Here is an 18,419-nt window from a genome sequence, read left to right as displayed (position 1 = left end):
TGACAAAGGAAAACTAAACCACAAGTCAGGGAAACAGGAAGCATGCTACATGGCCTGATGTCTACCTTCGGTTTCTGGTCTACATACGCAACTGCCATTTTAAACAACTGAGCCAGAAAAGTATCTCAAACTTAACATGAGCAAAAAGTGAACTCACCTCATCTGCTTCTTTCTCATTCCTGATGTCAGGTGATGGTCACCCAATGCACCCGAGGAATTCAGAGACATGGGGCTTGTTCTAGATCTTCTCCTTGCTCTTATGCCCCACAATGAATCAATCACTAATTATGGATAATTTTTACCTCCTCACTATTTATTGAATTTGACCCTTCTCTCCACTCCTCTGACCACTGCACTGATTTTGGTCCCATCTTCTCTTAAGAGTGCCATCACAAGAGCTGCCAATTCTCCTCTAATCTACTCTCCACATGCCATGCAACCTGAGCAGATGTTCCCCAGCAGAAAACCTTCAATAGCTACCCACTGTCTAAAACAGTAATTATCAAACATTCTTAAGCTTCTAAACTCAGTATTCAAATAAAATCTTACTCAAATATGCAGTACATAAAAGAATTCCAGCCTGGGCTGTTCTGCTTGCAGGGAATGAAGGACTCCTGCTATCTCAATCCCTACTTCCAAGCCTACCTGGGTGATACCTCAAAGGATTCCTCAAAGCGGCATAAAAAGCACAGGCCAGAGAATCAAATTTAAGTTCTTAGCATAGCTCCTCTACCCTCATGGCCAGACCCTACTTTCCCTTCCTGGTTTAACCAACCTTCAAGATGGCCCCCAATGTCCCCATCTCCTGGTATTAATGCCTTTGTATAATAATTCTCTCTTGTATCATACCAGAATTATTCTGTTAGTCTGTGTGATCAATAATAGAATGTGGCAGATTTAATGGTATGCCACTCCCAAGATTAGGTCATAAATTCATTGTAACTTCCATATCCCTCCCTCTCCCTCTCTTCAGAGTACTTGTTCTGAGGAAAGTCACCTGCCATGTCATGACCTACACTATGGAGAGGCCCATATGGTGAAGACCTGAGATGTCCAATCAGTAGCCATGTGATTGAGCTCAGAAGTGGATCCTCCGGCCCCACTCATGCCTTCAGATGGCTGCAGCCCTAGCCACCTCCTTGACTGCAATCTCGTAGGAGACCCTGAACCAGAATCTCCCAGGTAAGGTACTCCCAAATTCCTAACCTCCAGAAACTTGAAGATTGTTGTTTTAAGTCAGAAAGCTTTAGAGTAACTTATTATACAGCAATAGATAATTCATACATTCATATCTCACTTATTCCCTACCTTGTACTTTTCCTCTTATTCAAAGGTGCCCAAGCAGACACTAATCCATTTCCTACCTCTCCGTTCTTCTTTTTTCTCTTTTATCTGCCTGATGTGTCCCCTTCCCCACCTTTCTTCACCTAGCTCTTTCTCATCACTAACAGCACCATGTGCTCCGGGAAGTTATCCCTAAACCTCCAGGTTGGCCTCAGAGAGCTACTCTCAACCATTTTTCTCCCAGATCCTGGGCCCTGTATTTCCAGTACTTACTGGACAAAGAGTGGGACCTTGATAAATGTTTACTGAGCCAAATTTGCTGACAAATGCACAGTAGTATTTGGGAAAACAAATTACTGAGAGGTGCGATTCATTTCACTATCTCTGCACAGACTTCTTCATGTAGCAAGACATGATGCCACATACTTTTCATTATACTAAGCCACACTGCAGGATCTTATCAATATAATAAAATTTGTACTAATAAAAACTTGTTAGTTTTTTGGTTTTTTTAAGGTTTATTTATTTTATTTACTTTAGAGAGGGAGAGAGAAAACAGGAGCAGGGGAGGGGCAGAGGGAGAGAATCTTCAAGCAGACTCCTCACTGAGCACGGGGCCCCATTCCGGGGCTCGATGCCACAACCCATGAGATCATGACCTGGGTTGAAACCAAGAGTCAGACGCTTAACCAACGGAGCCATCCAGGTGCCCCCAAAACTTGCCAGTTTTAAGCCAGTGTTCACAAGGAGAAAACTATCACTATTTAGTCGTGAGGCACCAGCTTAAGCTCTGCCTATGAGTGACCACAAGCAAAAGTTAAGGCAAAGCACAGTTCTTTGCTCTTTTGCGAGGGCTGAGACAAATGAACTGCAAAGGGCAGGTAGTTCGCTTGAGAAAGGAAGCAATGCGAGGAGGGAAAAATAAAGTGAGGTGAGGAGTGGGGGCTGCATTCAGTTGTGCTGCTTGATAACCATACTATCACTTCAGGCTGAGGGACAAAACAGTATCAATAACGCCAAAAGAAGTTTCCCATAGATTTCCATAGGCCAAAGAGGATGATACCTCAGGTATCAAGAAGAAATGGTTACATTTAGAAGACTGTATCTTTTCTCCCAACACAGACAGGTGCCTTAGAAAAACAGAAGGAAAACACAAACCTAGAGAGAGATTAAGGCTTGTGCGCTAAAAATAAAGTCCTGGGAAGGGAAAAAAAGCAAAAGGTTAGTGAGCGCGGGGGGTGGGGTATTAATTATAGGGAGCATACATTCAGAGGAATAGGAGGAGCAAAAGACCAATTCAAATATGAGCTCTCAGATAAAATTTCAGATCCTTCCTTTTGAATACATGATGCTATATAATATTCAATATAAAATAATTAAACCAGATCGTATAGTCACAGAACATTGCTTTCTGATAACCATTATAAAACAGAGTGAAAAGCAAATACTTTACATAGAAAATAAAATTACTTATGAGAAAGCATAAGCACATGACAGACTTGACAGATTTCTTTTCAAAAAAATTGTAAAAGCATTCTCAACTGTCAACCTCATAATTTAATTATGATGGGGATTTTTTTTATAAATTAAACTATAAGACTTAAGCTGCAAGTCAACCTTAGTAAGAAAAATATACACTTTAAATAATTCATAAATTAAATGGAAAATGTTTTCTTGATACAACAAAAAAAAATACATCTTACTGTTTGAACGTATAACAGTGTTTTTCTAGAATATTTCTTTTAAATCATTCTAACAATGATAACCTTCTTTATAGGAAGTCTATTTTGTAAGAATGATAGAGATAGGTAAATTGGTAGTTGCTTTTGCTTTTATTTTCTGTTTGTAATGAGCTCCTAGTGTACGGAAGATCTGAATATTTACCCTCTGTTCCAATATCTCCCACATCAGAAAACCAAGAGCTCTGGGGTCATTAAAATGGGCACAACTCCAAGAAAGCCACATAAGATAGACCAGCCTTCATTAAGTAGACACTGATATGAAAATGGACATTTCTCAAGACTAATTAGAATTTTTACTTGGAAAACAGTTCAGTGTACATGCCTACTGTATGCATCTTAATATTAATTATGCATTTAAAGATTAAAGTTAATGAAGCTCAACACCCCAATCATTCTTGTCTACATTTTTATTTAGTCACCAGGGGGAGCTAATACTACTCTGTGGGTAGGTAGAGTTGAAGAATTAGATTTTTTTTAAAGAGGGAAAAATTAAATTGATGTGGTAATAGATATCATTCAATCGAGGTCTACAGTGTCCATAAGACAAGTCTATCACGCATGAAAAGAAAAATTAGATATATATCATTTTGTTGTTAAACAAAGAAGTTAAAAAAAAAAACTAAAAGCCATCAATTAGTAGAATCTTGCTGTAGTTAATAGAGGACATATATAAACCTAGTCATTTATGGATGTCTTCAGTCCCATGAGGGTCTTACACCACCCAGATTTTGTACATTTGTCCATTTGTTGTACTGACCCTGTTATTTTCTTGGTTTGATGCACTATTATGATTCTACAGTCTAGCAACTAATTGTTTGCTCAAAAATATCCCATATAATTACATTATAATTAGCACTGAAACAAATGTTTCTTTATCCTTTGGCTTCAAATATTTCCTTCTGTTCCAGATATATTTTTTAGCACTTTTAATGTGTGTTCAAAGAGTTCTACCCAATAATCTACTTAAATTCATTCTACAATTCACCCAGGAGACACAATCCCTTTAAACTTTGAGAAGCTCCAGTTGGAACAAAGAGGGGGAAAGGGTTCAGAGTTTGTGGAATAATCACCTCTAATCGATCAATTTCCCCTGAAGGTAAAGCTGAAAGAAAGAAGGAGTGAAGAGTTCCAGTCCAATTCCTTGAAGTTTAAAGGAACTAAGCCCTGAGGCACAGTGTAGAATGATTCCTGCCTTCCCCTCCCAAGGCCTATTAAGAGGTCATAGATCTCTGTGACATTACTGCCAATCCCCAAAGACAAGATCCCCAGCCATAGACTTCGCACAAAGAGAAAGAATGGGGAAATAGTCTACTTTTAATACTCCTTTAGCAACTCACCATCCTATAAAGGAAGCATCATGAGTAATGTAAAAAAAAAAAAAAAATTAAGTGCAGTCGTGCAAAAATGTAAAAATTCAACATCTTAAGTTTTATTATGTTCCATTTCACGTCTGAGAACAGGCTACATGTGGCAGAGCCCTTGTGTGCACACAACTGTATCCAAATTGCTACACATTGCCCTGCTTGTAAGACAGACTGAATGGCTGCATAGGGCCTAGGAAATAGTTGATCTCTTTTAATTCATCTTCCCCACAAAAGAGGCCCCACTGTTTCCACATCCCAAATACATCCCTTCATTTATAATTTTTACACTTCTCCACAGGGACAAACTGACAGCTTTAATTACCATCAATGACCATCAAGGACGCAGTGGAAATTCTTGAAGATATTCTCCCATGGATTGTGTTCTTGACATTTTATATACAATTTTTGGCAAATAAATCCTGAAACCACAGAATTAGATGATTATATATTCATTATCAATTACACAACTAAGGCAAAACCATTTATCTAAAACAGTTGTGGTTCCACAAGACATCCAAAGGTAACAATGTTTTCTCCATAGACAAATAATGCTAAGTTTTTTCTTGAATTATATTCATTTTAAAATGCCAATTTCAAAAACCTCAAATTAATCAAGGAGCAGGTAATTTGCAAGTATAGTTTTAGCTAATATGTAACATTCTCCACTTACATTCTACTTATAAAAAATAAAGTGAATGCACCCATTTATTTTCTATTTCTAGCACTTTCATTCTTCAGAAACTTTGCATTCATAATCAGTAGTTTGCTTGTGATGCCCAAGTTTTTAAAGCGGGCTGAGAATAAAAACTCCAATTTCAAAATGCACATCAAAAATACATAGAAATATTTCTTAAGTTACCCTTTCGACATTCCAACTATTTAATTTTAATAGATTAATACATGTAATAACTCATTCACAGTGGGAAAATGTAACTCATCAGTACAGTCCTTTTATAAATCCCAAATACAATGCACAAAAGCATTCAAAGAGCATCAACAGAATGGACCAACAATGATTATTTTACATCCATGTTTTGATAGAGAATTTCACAAACCAATATGTCAAGAAGAGAATGGTAGACTATGTACTAATATCAAAAGTTCCTGTGAAAATAACAAAGCTTTCATAGTAGGTAATAGCTTCACTGACCCTTCTCCAACACCAGAAAAAAGAGCTCACTCAGCCAACGGCTCAGAGGTTGGAACCATTCAGGGTTTTCTCTGGTGAAAGTATAAAATGTAGTCATGGCCCTGCCAGACCATGAAAATGACACACTCAACCCCACCACTTCATCTAAAACTAGGGGAGGTAGAGATTAGGGAGCTGTTCTTCACATGACGTAGCACATGGCAGTCAAGAACAGTGGTCTCTGAAATATAGGGTACGAATCCTAGGACAGAGAAGATACTCTGAATATTTGAAATCAATCAGAACAGACACCAGCCAGAAACAAAGCAGACCTTCCTGAGAGCAGGAAGATACAGTATCCCCATCAGCCTGGGTGCCCTTGCTTTTCCAGCGCCTTCCCACGCCTCATAATAATGCTGTCTACCAAGCCCAGTAAAAGAGACTTATGGATCATGTTATTTAACGTTAATTAATCTAATGTACACAAAATCCTCAAAGGTTGACACGTGATTTTTGAAGTCTTCTGCGAGGAAAACTGCAGGATATTGACAGTGGAGCACAAATATTTATCAAGAAAATGGCAAAGCTGGCCACTTCCACTCCTAGTAAAAGCTGTTTATCAGCCACTGCATAAAGGAGGAAAACAAGGTAATCAGACCTGACCCAAAACTGGCAAAGCAAACCTGATATTATCAGGAAAGTTACTTAAAATATGGGCGTATACCCACCATTGGCAATGATGAACCTCATTGGGAAATGTAATAACGTGTGTTCGCTCCTTGGTGGTTCCGTGAGACAGAGTCATTAGAATGAATTGTCAAAATAAGTGAATCTGGACCAGGACTTCAAAACAACATAAATTTATTTTAAAGACCTGTGTATCTCACCTTGACCTCTGTTTTCAATTTCTATTTTTGTGAATGTTGTACATACGTGTATCTATGAGATGTATTGATAAATATGTATGACGGAGATGGATACTAAATTTTTTTCTTATCGAAATTTGGAAACCACTGGTCTAAAAAATAAGAAGTGTGTTAGGTAAAGGGGCTGGGAATGGAATTGATAGAGGCTGTGAAACTGCATTTTGGGAGCTTGGGGATTTTGAGAAAAAAACAGGCTAAAAATTTTTTTAAAAATAGGGGCGCCTGGGTGGTTCAGTCGGTTCAGCGTCTGCCTTCGGCTCAAGTCATGATCTCAGGGTCCTGGGATCGAGTCCTGTGTCCGGGCTCCCTGCTTCTCCCTCTCCCTTTGTGCTTGAGCTCTCTCTCTCTCTCTCTCAAATAAATAAAATCTTAAAGAAAAAAAACTAAAATATGATTTTAGGTAGGAAACAAGGAATTGATCAAAATGGAGGGAAATAAAAAAATAAAACACACAATGTCTTAAGCCTAATTATATAGAAATAGATCACTAATTAATATATAAATGATTAATAACAAAGTATGAATAATGAATGAACATAGAAATTAATACAGAAATATGCAAATAAAAGCTATACACCTTAAATGTAATTGATAGAAACTGAAAAGTTAACATATCACATTTATTTCATGTAATTTATTTCAACTAATGCTTTAAAAAGGAAAACAAAAAAGTCTTAAAAACAGTTTCAGTATGCTTCCATGAAAACAGTGCTTCATTCCGTAAAATACTCAGTCTCCTTATTCCCTTTGCCAATAGAACTAGCTGTTAGAGTACTTGATTTTGGGGTGGAACCAGCCAGTCTTTAATTTACCACAACCATATAACACATGTACAATTACTTTCACTTCTTAAAAAAATTCTTTGGGAAAAAAAAAAAAATCCAGATGTTGAAAAGCCTTCAGTTCACAAAAGCTATTGAAACTTCCAAGAAGTCTCATAACTTTTACAATCAAATTAAGTGAACACATCATTTTATCTAATGCACAGCGTCTATTCCTCAATTCAGTTCATTCTCCTCAAAAACATGAGCCTATACAGTAATAATATTTGTAAAGGAGCCACAAATATGGCTAGGGTTTTACAAATCTGGTCTACAAACATGCTCCCCCAAGTGTGACCGTCTTGCTGTCACACGCATCTCTACTTATTCATCTTACCAATAGTATGGCGGGCCAGAGGGTTAAGAATTAATACAATGCTATTCAGTGTTTTCTGCATTTACACCCAGGCAATTCGCATTAATGATGTGAAAGAACACTTAACAGACAACTCAAGTTTGCAAATTAGCAGGAGAGAAGAGAAAAATGACTCAGAACAACAAGCATACAGTATTACCAAATGCACTTTACACATTTATCCTGTTAAGTGTAGCTTAGTTTTGATGATTTACAATGCTAGTTCGTACTCCGTTTTGTAAGCATAATAAAGTCTCCGTAATCTCAGCCTTCCCCATAGCACCCTGCTATTAAATCTTTGTTGAGAAGTGTGATGAGACCCCTCTGGCTTCCAGCCCTCCCCACCCCCTGAGGGAATTGGCAAGAAATGATAGGGTTTGTAGATTAGTAAAATGAGAGGTTCTCTGTGCTTTTCCTTCTTTAAATATATATTTTGATAATCTGTCTTCTGCATCAGAGAGTCCCAACAGCATTAGACTGTTGATTTCCCTCCCTTCCCAGCCTCCAGCAAAAAGAGAGCAAGGCTGGGGCAGGACAGGTGGTTTCCATCTACTGCTGCAACTGAAAAGTGGGATTTAATTTTTTTTTTCTTTCCCCCTTCCCTTTACTCCTTCAAGCAGGGATGATACATAACTTACTTGCACATGTTGGATTGCATACGAGAAGAAAACTGCACAACGAGGAAAAAAAAGAAAGAATTCCTCTTGATGCATGTCACTTTGTCCCTACCTACCCTTAGGGACTGTTTTGTTTCCTAGATCAGGATGCTTGTCCAGAATAGTGCCCACATGCCAGAACACCTCTCAGTGATGAACTCCATGAATTATGTGCATGATCCCTTAGATCTCTAGGTCCCCAGTGGCTGAGCTCAGTCAAGGGTACTAATATCTACTCATGACCTGATCTGGGGCATACTTAATCCACATGGTGACTTTCAAATCTGGGTCTAGGATTGGTCATCTTGCTCCATATTTGAACTTCATCTTGTAAAGCTCAGTCTACTTTGGGGTCACTTGGCAAGGCTATAGCAGGATTTCAAGACTTTTAATACAGAATGAATCAGTTTCTATCTAGGCAGGCTCCCCAAGGAATGTGCCTCACCCTTGGGGATGAAAGTCACCAAAGGAACAAATCTCAAGTTACCAAGAAACCCTCAGTTACAGGATGGAAAGGATCTGAAAGCGGGGTATCTACCAGTTCTCTGACAATCGAACTACCCTCAGTAACTCCCGCAGGTGTCAAACCACGGAATACCTCAATTTTCTGTTATTTTACAAATCAACGAGTTTTAAGATTTCTTTCTCTCCTAATTCTCCTCTACAGTTCACCCTTCAGAACATTACTCAGAATTCCCTCTTTCTTCATGTAAATTGTTTACCAACAAGTCTTGAGGTTCACGGTGTAGCTGGGGAGGCCCACACATGTAAGTAAAGACTTCAGGGTTAGTACACAAGGAGCCACAAGGAGCAGGGAAAAAATGGAGGAAGCAGAGAGAGACTGTAAACCACGGATAAAAGAAGCAGAGAAATAGGGACAATAAAAAAATAAAGAGTCTCTAAGAAAGGATAGGAATCGGAGGGGATGAACAAGGATACAAATGGGGCTAGATGAAGTTAAAAGACAAAGAGAGTGAAAAAGAACAATGAGAGAAAGAGTAAATTAAGAGGGGGAAATAAAACTAGAAATACCCTCCTCGCTAAACTAACACTTTCTCCATCAGGGAAAGGAAAAAAAAAACAAAAAAAGAAAGAAAGAAAGAAAGAAAGAAGAGAGAGAGAGAGAGAGAGAGAGAGAGAGAGAGAGAAAGAAAGAAAGAAAGAAAGAAAGAAAGAAAGAAAGAAAGAAAGAAAGAAAGAAAGAAAGAAAGAAAAGCAGCAGCATCAAGAAAAGAGTTAACTCAAGAAGCAGGAAACATGAATTGGAAGAGTTGGACCGCCCAACTTACATTAAAATGATTTAATCAAAGAAGAAAGTAAAAGCATCATATTACTTTTTTTAATTAAAATATTTCCAAGGATCTTTAATCTTTTTCAGATTAGTCTGAAGGGTACCCTTAGCCAACTCAAGCTTCAACTTCCACACCTTCAACAAATGTGAATGACTGCTGATTTCATGTCTCCCCCTTTCTCTCTCTCTGATCCTCCACTTTCGTTTTTCCTCATCAATCCCCCACCCTCCCAGAGAAATCATCTTGAAACAACAGCAAACAGGACCAAGTTTTCTCAGATTTACCTTTCCTGAAATGTGTTTCATTGTCACAAATAAGCCTCTGTTTTCCTACCTTTGATTAAAATGTTGTGGTATGTGAACACAGACTAGGTTTCCTACTTTTAGAAAGCTTAAGATCAAAATAAACCAAATACTTTATTAGGGTGAGGGCTTTTTCATTTTTGAAGAAGAACAATATTTAACCCATAAATATCTTCACCATACTATGGTGCTGAAAATCCAGCATTTTCTGCACTGATATTAAAGTTGTATAATATAGAAAGGAATATCTATTGTATAATACACAAAGTTGTAAAGGAATTGTATCTTTTGCTTCTATTCTATTTCATAAAGCTGAACATAAGGATAACTATGTGGCAGAAACTCAATAAAAAATAAACACTAAGCAGAATTTAAGGTTAGCTTAACAACCCACTCTCACCTAAGGTGAGATTTCTTGCCAGCACAGTATACACTAGCCATGTGTCAAGTCACTATGTCTTTAACGGTAGTGATGATTCTACATGAGTAAAACTTCTTTTAAATCACCAGGTATTCCACTGAAAACAGAATCATACTAATTGTCTGCATTTAATGGGACTTTCCAAAAATTGCACATTCTAAGGGATAAAAAAAAAATGCACTAAATGAAGTCAATTAATGTAGATGAGCTAGAAAATGCAAATAAACCCACAAAGAATACCAATACACACCCAACAGAATGCTAAAATTAAAAAGACTGATAACACAAACGTGAGCAAGGAAGCTCAACTGGAACTCTCAGACATCGCTGGTAGGAGTGTAAAATGGTGCAGCCACTTTGGGAAAAGGTTCAGAAGTGTTTCATATAGTTAAACGTATCCCACCACCTCCCATGACTCAGCAATTCTATCCCTACTTATTAAATCAAGAAAAATAAAACATATGTCCACAGGAAGACCTACATAGGATGGTTCACAACTGTATTCATAAAAACCAAACACTAAAAATAACCAAAATGTCTCCCAATGGGAGAACAGAAACAAATTATGATATATTCCTATTACGGAATACTACTCAGCAATAAAAAAGAACACATTATTCATATATACAGCATGGGTGACTCTCACAGACATTATACTGAACAAAAGAAGCTGGACTCAAAAAAAGAGTACATAATGTGTGATTCCACTTAGAAGACATTCTAAAACTAATCTGTGGTTAATCAATGTAAAAGCTAGTTACTTCTGGTGGAGCATTATTGATCAAAAAGGGGTACAAGAGAAATTTCTAGGATGCAGGAAATTATCTTAAGAGGGATGTGGGTCATGTGGGCATATGTGCTTTGTCAAAATTCATCAGACTGCACACTTATGATTTATAAATTGCACTGTATGTAGATGTTACATTTAAATTATAGCAATAATAATTATAAACAACTGTGAAACTCTAGTTAGTTGGTCTGCTTATCGTGATGATATGAGTAAGCAACTATGAAGTGGCTTAAGGTATATTTTAGACTCAAGCAAATGAGTAAACATATTGAGGATAATGAAGCTAGGTTTCTCAATGCTAAAGACTGTAACAAATATGGAGAGGAACCCGGGATGAACCTGAAGTACTGGACTGAATCAGCAGCGTCAGTAGGAACAAATGCTTCTTATGTGTATATTATATTAAATTTACATATACACTTCCTAATTCTGTCTGCTGGAAGGCTCTATCATCAGTGATATACCTACAGCAATGAGCACACCTAGAGCCCATATCTTGGTTTCTAAATACCTTTCTTCTTAAAAGAATGGGGGCTCCTTGGAGAAAAGGCTGATTATGGGACTGGGACAAGAATATGATGAGCCTGGGGCATTGGTGTGCAGCCAAAACTAAGGTAAGTCCTCAAATAATGATGAAGACCTATGAAACCAACACAAGATCCAGTTTGAAGGGATTCCCATTGGCTAAATCTCAGGCAATCTGAGCATCAAAATAACGACAATAATAAATTATGACCACTGGAGAAAATAAAATCCAAAAGCCCACAGTGATACAAATAAACACATGAGTGAATGAATAAGAAAGGAAATTGCGGTAGGCTAATAACTACAAAAATTATAGAGTTAAAAACGGATGTTTTCTGAGGATGAGGATATTGATATGGTGTCAAAGCATCTTTCCACAAATTATGTATTACTTACAGAGGGGAAATAGTAACTCTACACGGGAGAACGTTGGTGGACACCATCTTAAAGAAGTATTCAATGTTAACATCATCAACATGAGGACAAATCAGCATCACATGCTTCCAGACCTAATGCACTGAGAAGACCACAGCATCGTTTTGGTGGTGGTTCCTGCCACAGAATGATGTAACTTGAATTTAATCACAAGGAAACAAACCCAAAAACAGAGAGGCATTCTATAAAGTAGCTGACAGACACTCTTCAAAAATATCATGGTCAAGAAAGACAAAGAAAGGCTGAGAGATCATTCCAGGTGAAAGGAAACAAAAGAGACATGACAAATAAATGTTATACGTGACCTTGAGTCCTAGACAAGGAAAAAAGCTGTAAAGGACATTATTAAAACAACTATTCAAAATATAGGGGCTCCTGGGTGGCACAGCGGTTAAGCGCCTGCCTTCGGCTCAGGGCGTGATCCCGGCGTTATGGGATCGAGCCCCACATCAGGCTCCTCTGCTATGAGCCTGCTTCTTCCTCTCCCACTCCCCCTGCTTGTGTTCCCTCTCTCGCTGGCTGTCTCTATCTCTGTCGAATAAATAAATAAATAAATCTTAAAAAAAAAAAAAAAGAAAATCTCTTCTAAAAAAAAAAAAAATTTAATATTGATCATGGATTAGATAATAGTATACTATGGTATTAAATGTTAACTTTTCTGATTTCAAGAAGTATGCTGTGGTCATGTGAGAGAATATTTGTTTTAAGGAAATACATAAGATGTATTTAGAAGGGCAGGATGTTACCACTCTTCTCTCAAATGATTAAGAAAAAATTAACGAAAGAAAAAGATAATGATAAAGTAAATGGGGTGAAATGTAAATAATCACTGAGTCAGTGAATCAGGTAAATAGTGCATGGGCATCCTATGGATTATTTTTGTAACTTTTCATAAGTTTGGCAATATAACAAAATTAAAGTTACCCAAAATCCTAAAAAAAAACCACAAAAATATGTATTATGGCCAATAATTATATATGCAACATCAATGCTCAAACTTAAGTTCAAACCAAGAGTAATGGGTTTTCTGAAAGAAAGAAAATAGTATGGCCTAAACTTAGTCACTATAGTCCCTTCTTGAAGAGCCACAGTGTACTTTAATAAAGAAACCTATCTAATTGGACTTAATCCAACATTTCCACAAAAATCTGTTCAGAAACCCTGACTAAAATAGAACACCTTTTAAAATCTTCCAAAAATATCAATATTCTATGGAAAACAGTTGGAGAATCACTTGTTTACTAAATACATTTCTTATACATAGGTAATTGAAGAAAGATTTGTGCTGGGAAACAAAGAGAGAGAGACAGAGAGAGAAACAGAGTTACACACACACACACACACACACACACACACACACAGAGCCAAACAATGTCAGCTTCAAATAGCAAGAGAAAAATTACATGAATCTAAAAAAATAAATATCTACCTAAAATGTCCCACTCAGGCTGATATTGTTTGTTCTTGTAGGATATATTTCTAAAGAGGGTAGAAATTTGGCAAACTGAGTTTTAGTTTTATTCAGCCATTAAATTGAACACGTCGTCATGCTTCTTGTTATTTTAAATCAGATCCATCCCATGAACTGCATAGCAGAATGGCGCCCATGCCGTAATGGGAATCGACCGTGGGCCAGGCACTGTACAAGGCTCAGAGAATACGATGACAAATAAGACACAGTTCCTGCCGTCCATGAGCTCGCAGTCTAGAGAGGGGCAGGGGGAAGTGAACACATGTAGTGGAAGCTGTGAGATGCAATAGCCAGGAAGACTTTATGGGAACCCAAAAAGGCACCCAACTCAGGCAGAGAAGCATCAAGGAAAGTTCCCCTGTGGAAGTGGTATTTACATCAAAATAAGTTAACACATGCTCCATTTCTTTGAAAAAATATTCAGAAAGTTCTTTTTTTTTAACTTTATTTTAAACATAATGTTAAATTCTGGACCCCCATGGCATCACTACGGAAGGAAGGAAGGAAGGAAGGAAGGAAGGAAGGAAGGAAGGAAGGAAGGAAGGGAGGGAGGGAGGGAGGGAGGGAGGGAGGGAGGAAGGAAGGAAGGAAAGAAGGAAGGAAGGAAGGAAGGAAGGAAAGAAGGGAGGGAGGGAGAAAGGAAGGGAAAGAGAAAAAGAAAGAGGGAGAAAGGGGAAGGGAAGGGAGGGAAGAAGGGAGAAAAATATACCCACTAGCTATTAAAATCTAGGTACAATTCATAATCTAAGGACCGTGATGCTGAGTTTGCCACAAACCGCAGTCTTAGAATCCTTTCTAAAGCACTTCTAGACTTACCTATGTGTTCAAGTGTGGGAGTAAAACAACTGGGAGAGAGTGAAAAAAAAAAAAAAAAGTACAAACTGAAAAAATCAGAAATAGAACAGTACGCGAAGACAAGACGTGATAAGTATTGTTTACCTGTCAACTGACATTGATTAATCTTGTGTTCGGTGATATCGCTCAGTGACTCGAACACCTGGAGGCAGCTGTCACAGCTGTGCACAGCCTCGTCCTCCAGCTCCTCTCCGTCTTCCGGCCGCTTCTTACAGTCTAGGGCCTCTCCATCTTCAGTCTTGTCTTCAAGTTTACAGTTGGGGTCTGAAAGAAAATCAAGACTGTAAGTATGGGGTTTAAAGACAGGTTCTTTTAAAGTAACGTTTAATCTTCTTGCTACCAAAAACAGAAGCACCATTTTCCTAGAAGCTGCAAAAAGGAGGCTTTGGGGCAGATTTTATTCCAGAGGAACCAAAAGTGAGTCTTCGCTAAGATGTGTCACTTCAGGATGACTGGAAGCTTTTTCTTCCCTCACCACGTGGGCCTTTTCTCATTGCTTCCTTCAAATAATTCATCCGTCCACCCTTAAGGTGAACTTTGCCACTTTTCATAGCCTTTTAGGGGTTTTTGCTTAAAAGGTAGAGATAAATCACTTTTGAAATTAAAGTCTCCGATGTAAAGGAAAAAAACCACTGTGCTTAAGAATGAATTCCCTTTCTGCTAAATATACTGTTTCACGGGAAATTACCCGAATTAGCCAAAAGTCTAGAATAAGCTGAGCTAATTACCATAGGCACGAAATTGACCTTTACTTACAAACTGGTCAAAACACACAGTTACCCCATTATTTGTTAGACAGCGATAGCAAAATAAGCTCTACCATGCAGCAAAACAGTCTTACAAACACGGATTCAAGTGTAAATATATAGGCATGTCTCTTGTTTTCAAACAAGTAATCATCAAAAAAGCAATTCATACGAAGAGCAAGTATAAATTATAATCAAGTCAATGACTTAAACTGGCATTACCAATGTCAAAAAGCTTAGGTGAGAGAAAACTAAAAACAGTTCTATTCTACCCCTAAGAATGATACATAAATAGCAAGGGGGAATAAGAGAGTAAAATATACGTAACATTTTTACTTAGAGCACTATACATACTTTAAATACTTTTTGATTCTATGTGCTGTCCTTTGACTCATTTTAGAGAAATGCCCCCAAACATCCTTGGGCCATCCCTCCTCTTTACAGGACAGCAAAGGTAGGGAAGCAAGAGAAAGAGAGAAATGCCTCTTTAGGGGAAATTGGGTAATATAATCTGTGACATAATTTATGGGACATTAATTTCTAATGGCGAAAAGTCCTCCGAAGTCAGAAATAAATTATGTCTCAAAATATAGTCAATAAAATGGTTATAAAAAAGTTGTATCAAGATACCCAAGAAATATGTAATGCATTATCTATAGTCAATTTTTTTTAATACGGGAAGATAAAAATTTGAAATAAAATCAGAAATTCACAGAATTGGAATTAGCCCAGATTTCTTAGAAAAGTCTGTAAGTGCCACCACACCACCATCCTCCTGTCTGGAAATGCTCTCTGCTGCCCGGCGTGTAACACGCTTCTACGAACCCTACTTCTTACAAGTCACTGTGGTCCCTTTTTTGCTGGCAGTTGTTCTAAACCCTTTCTTCGCATCTGCAATAAACTTAACTCTATCATCACCCTTCAAACGATTCACGTATGCCAAAATTAACTCACATTTCAATATATATAATAATCTCATGGGTTCATGAACAAAGCAGAGTTCTCATCTCAAAGAACAAGTATTCTGTTTGTTTGTTTATTCGTTTTTAAAGAACGTAGTATTTAAGTGAATTGGTAATTTGGGTTGATTTGCCATCTGGAAAATTATTATCTCAATGCTCTACACAGTGCCCATTTCAATAGACTGGGGTTTTGACTGCTCATTCCTGGGGGAGTAATCGCAGGATCTTTTTTGTGTCTCTTGTACTTTGCCCAGCACAGCACCATGTCCAGGTGAGTGCGTAGTAAATATTATTTAGTGATGATAAAAAGGGAGAGGAGTGGGGGGGGCGTACATAAAAAGTCCTTTAACTGGTATTTTTTCCATAAACAGGAACAGATCAGGTACCACTGAATTAAAAAGTACCTGCATGCCTACATTTCCCCAAACGGACACGATGATCCATCACATTGGACTTTGCTGGTTTCAGATATTTCATCTAGACCTACAGACACGACCAATAGGTGGTGCTTCAAAGATCTCCACCAAACTAAAACTAAGTGGCAAAACACTGCCACATTAGCGAGAAGGTCCAGAAAATAGGTAACTGTCCCAATTACGGCACACTGGCCCTCACGCCACTAAGCGCTTGTTGGAAGGCGGTATGCACGCGCTGAATATCCTCCGTTGTTTTAGCATGAGATTTCAGTTTCTCATAAAACTGATAGCACTGAGGGAAATGTGAGTGCTCGGTCTGAATTTTAATACGATTATTTAAATGCTATGCATCAAGTTTGCAGGCCTGTTTGTTTTTAAATAAGAAGACACTCTGAATACTTTCAGTCGTACGCGGAGAAAAATGATAAAAACTCGGCTTCCTTATTATTCAAGAATATGGACACTTTACACGAATTCAGTATCAAAAATATCAAACAAATAGGAACGCAGGCATGATGCTTGAGCTCTTAAAAGCTAAAGAATGACTCCAGCCCGTGCTTCTGACACTGTGACTAGTTATTAAAATAAGGGTCATTTTAAGACTAATAAAAAATGTTTTTGCTTCCACTTCTGCATTTACAGATAGAACCCTTCAGGGACTGAAGTCAGTCAGGCTTATTCACTTCTGCTGCAACTTTAGGATGCATGCTCCAGCCAACTGGCGAATTTGTTTTTAGGTCACCACTTAAGAGGGACCCTCTGGGGGGGTGGGTGCGATTATAGCCTATGATGCCTTGGCGTAACGAGTGCTAGAATCTCTGTCTCTCTCTCTGTGAGTAGATTTTTTTTTTCCCAACCTCCACTTTCATGAAGAATTACTTCTCGCCCATGCCAAAGATGTTTATTTGTGTTAGGGGGCTCCATTCCTAAAGTCAGTGGATGTAAGGAAGATTCTGGAAGGCTTACGTTGTCAACCATTTCTTTCCCACAGGTGGCTACACTTCAATAATTGCACATGGCCTTGGTTATGTAGTTTTTATAAAGTCCTTTGAGATCCAATCATAAAAAATAATTGTATTACTCCACAAGCCATTCAAATCTCTGACTTCAACCTAAGGGGTTATAAATACAAGGTCCATGCCTGTGAGTACTGCCCTGCTCCCAACACCACTTCAAGAAGGACAACTGTTCTTTCAACTCAATTGTCGTGCTCCAAACTCCCCCAAAGGGCAGTATTTTTAAATATTCACAGATCCCCTGCACTACAACCGCAAACCCCATCCCAGCTGCAGACGCCGCTCTCTGTCCTTTGACCTAAAGGGTACCACTCAGACATGTGACGTCCATCACCACTGAGCTCACCCGCACCACCTACTTTCCAGCTCATCCCTTCCAAAGGTTGCTATGAAGCCCTGCATTTATAGTGTTCTAACCTGGATAAAAGACTTAATTTTGGAACAAAGACACAATTATTATTACAAAAAATAAATGGCAGCTCTCTGTTTCCAATTTTGTTAATTTTACTTATAAATGGAAATTTAAAAGAAGTATGTTTTTTCCCCCTTATTATGTTCTCTGGCAGGTGGTGCTTTCCTTCTCATCCTCCCCTTCATAGGGTTGTTATTGCTATAACTTGGTTTAATAAAATTTCAACTTTGGGGAAAATGAAAAATTGCACTGGCTTAAAAGTGTTGGAGGCAATAAACCCATGGACTTCAATTAATTTCAAGTGTGGGATCAGTTTAAGGCCAACCAGCAGAAATTCTATTCTGTCCATGTAAAAATGAGGTTTCACCACATTTACTTTTTATAACCTATATAAAAGTCAAGTCAAAGTAATGAATATCTAAAAGCCATCTCAGTGGACTGGCAAAGACTATCTGTATTCTTGAAACTCATCTTACATATTTCTCTCTGTGCAACAAGG

The 18,419-nt window shown here is 38.0% G+C and overlaps 1 protein-coding gene across 4 annotated transcripts in view; it reads right to left on the bottom strand.

Moving 5' to 3' along the window:
* Positions 1 to 18,419, bottom strand: part of ZNF521 (zinc finger protein 521) — a 274,293-nt gene that overhangs the window by 231,410 nt on the left and 24,464 nt on the right. For 3 of the 4 annotated variants that reach the window (XM_045781967.2, XM_045781964.2, XM_087869911.1), the window contains one exon: positions 14,453 to 14,632. Coding sequence is in view for 3 of the 4 variants with exons in the window: in XM_045781964.2 (XP_045637920.1) it covers positions 14,453 to 14,632 (180 nt within the window). In the remaining variant the exon portion in view is untranslated. The remainder of the gene's footprint in view (positions 1 to 14,452; positions 14,633 to 18,419) is intronic. The other variant, XM_045781966.2, reaches the window with a different exon arrangement.

This window comes from Ursus americanus, chromosome 19 (genome assembly GCF_024610735.1).
Source record: "Ursus americanus isolate L20-20 chromosome 19, mUrsAme1.1.p, whole genome shotgun sequence".
Taxonomy (NCBI): domain Eukaryota; kingdom Metazoa; phylum Chordata; class Mammalia; order Carnivora; family Ursidae; genus Ursus; species Ursus americanus.
This window is presented reverse-complemented; position numbering and strand designations above follow the sequence as displayed.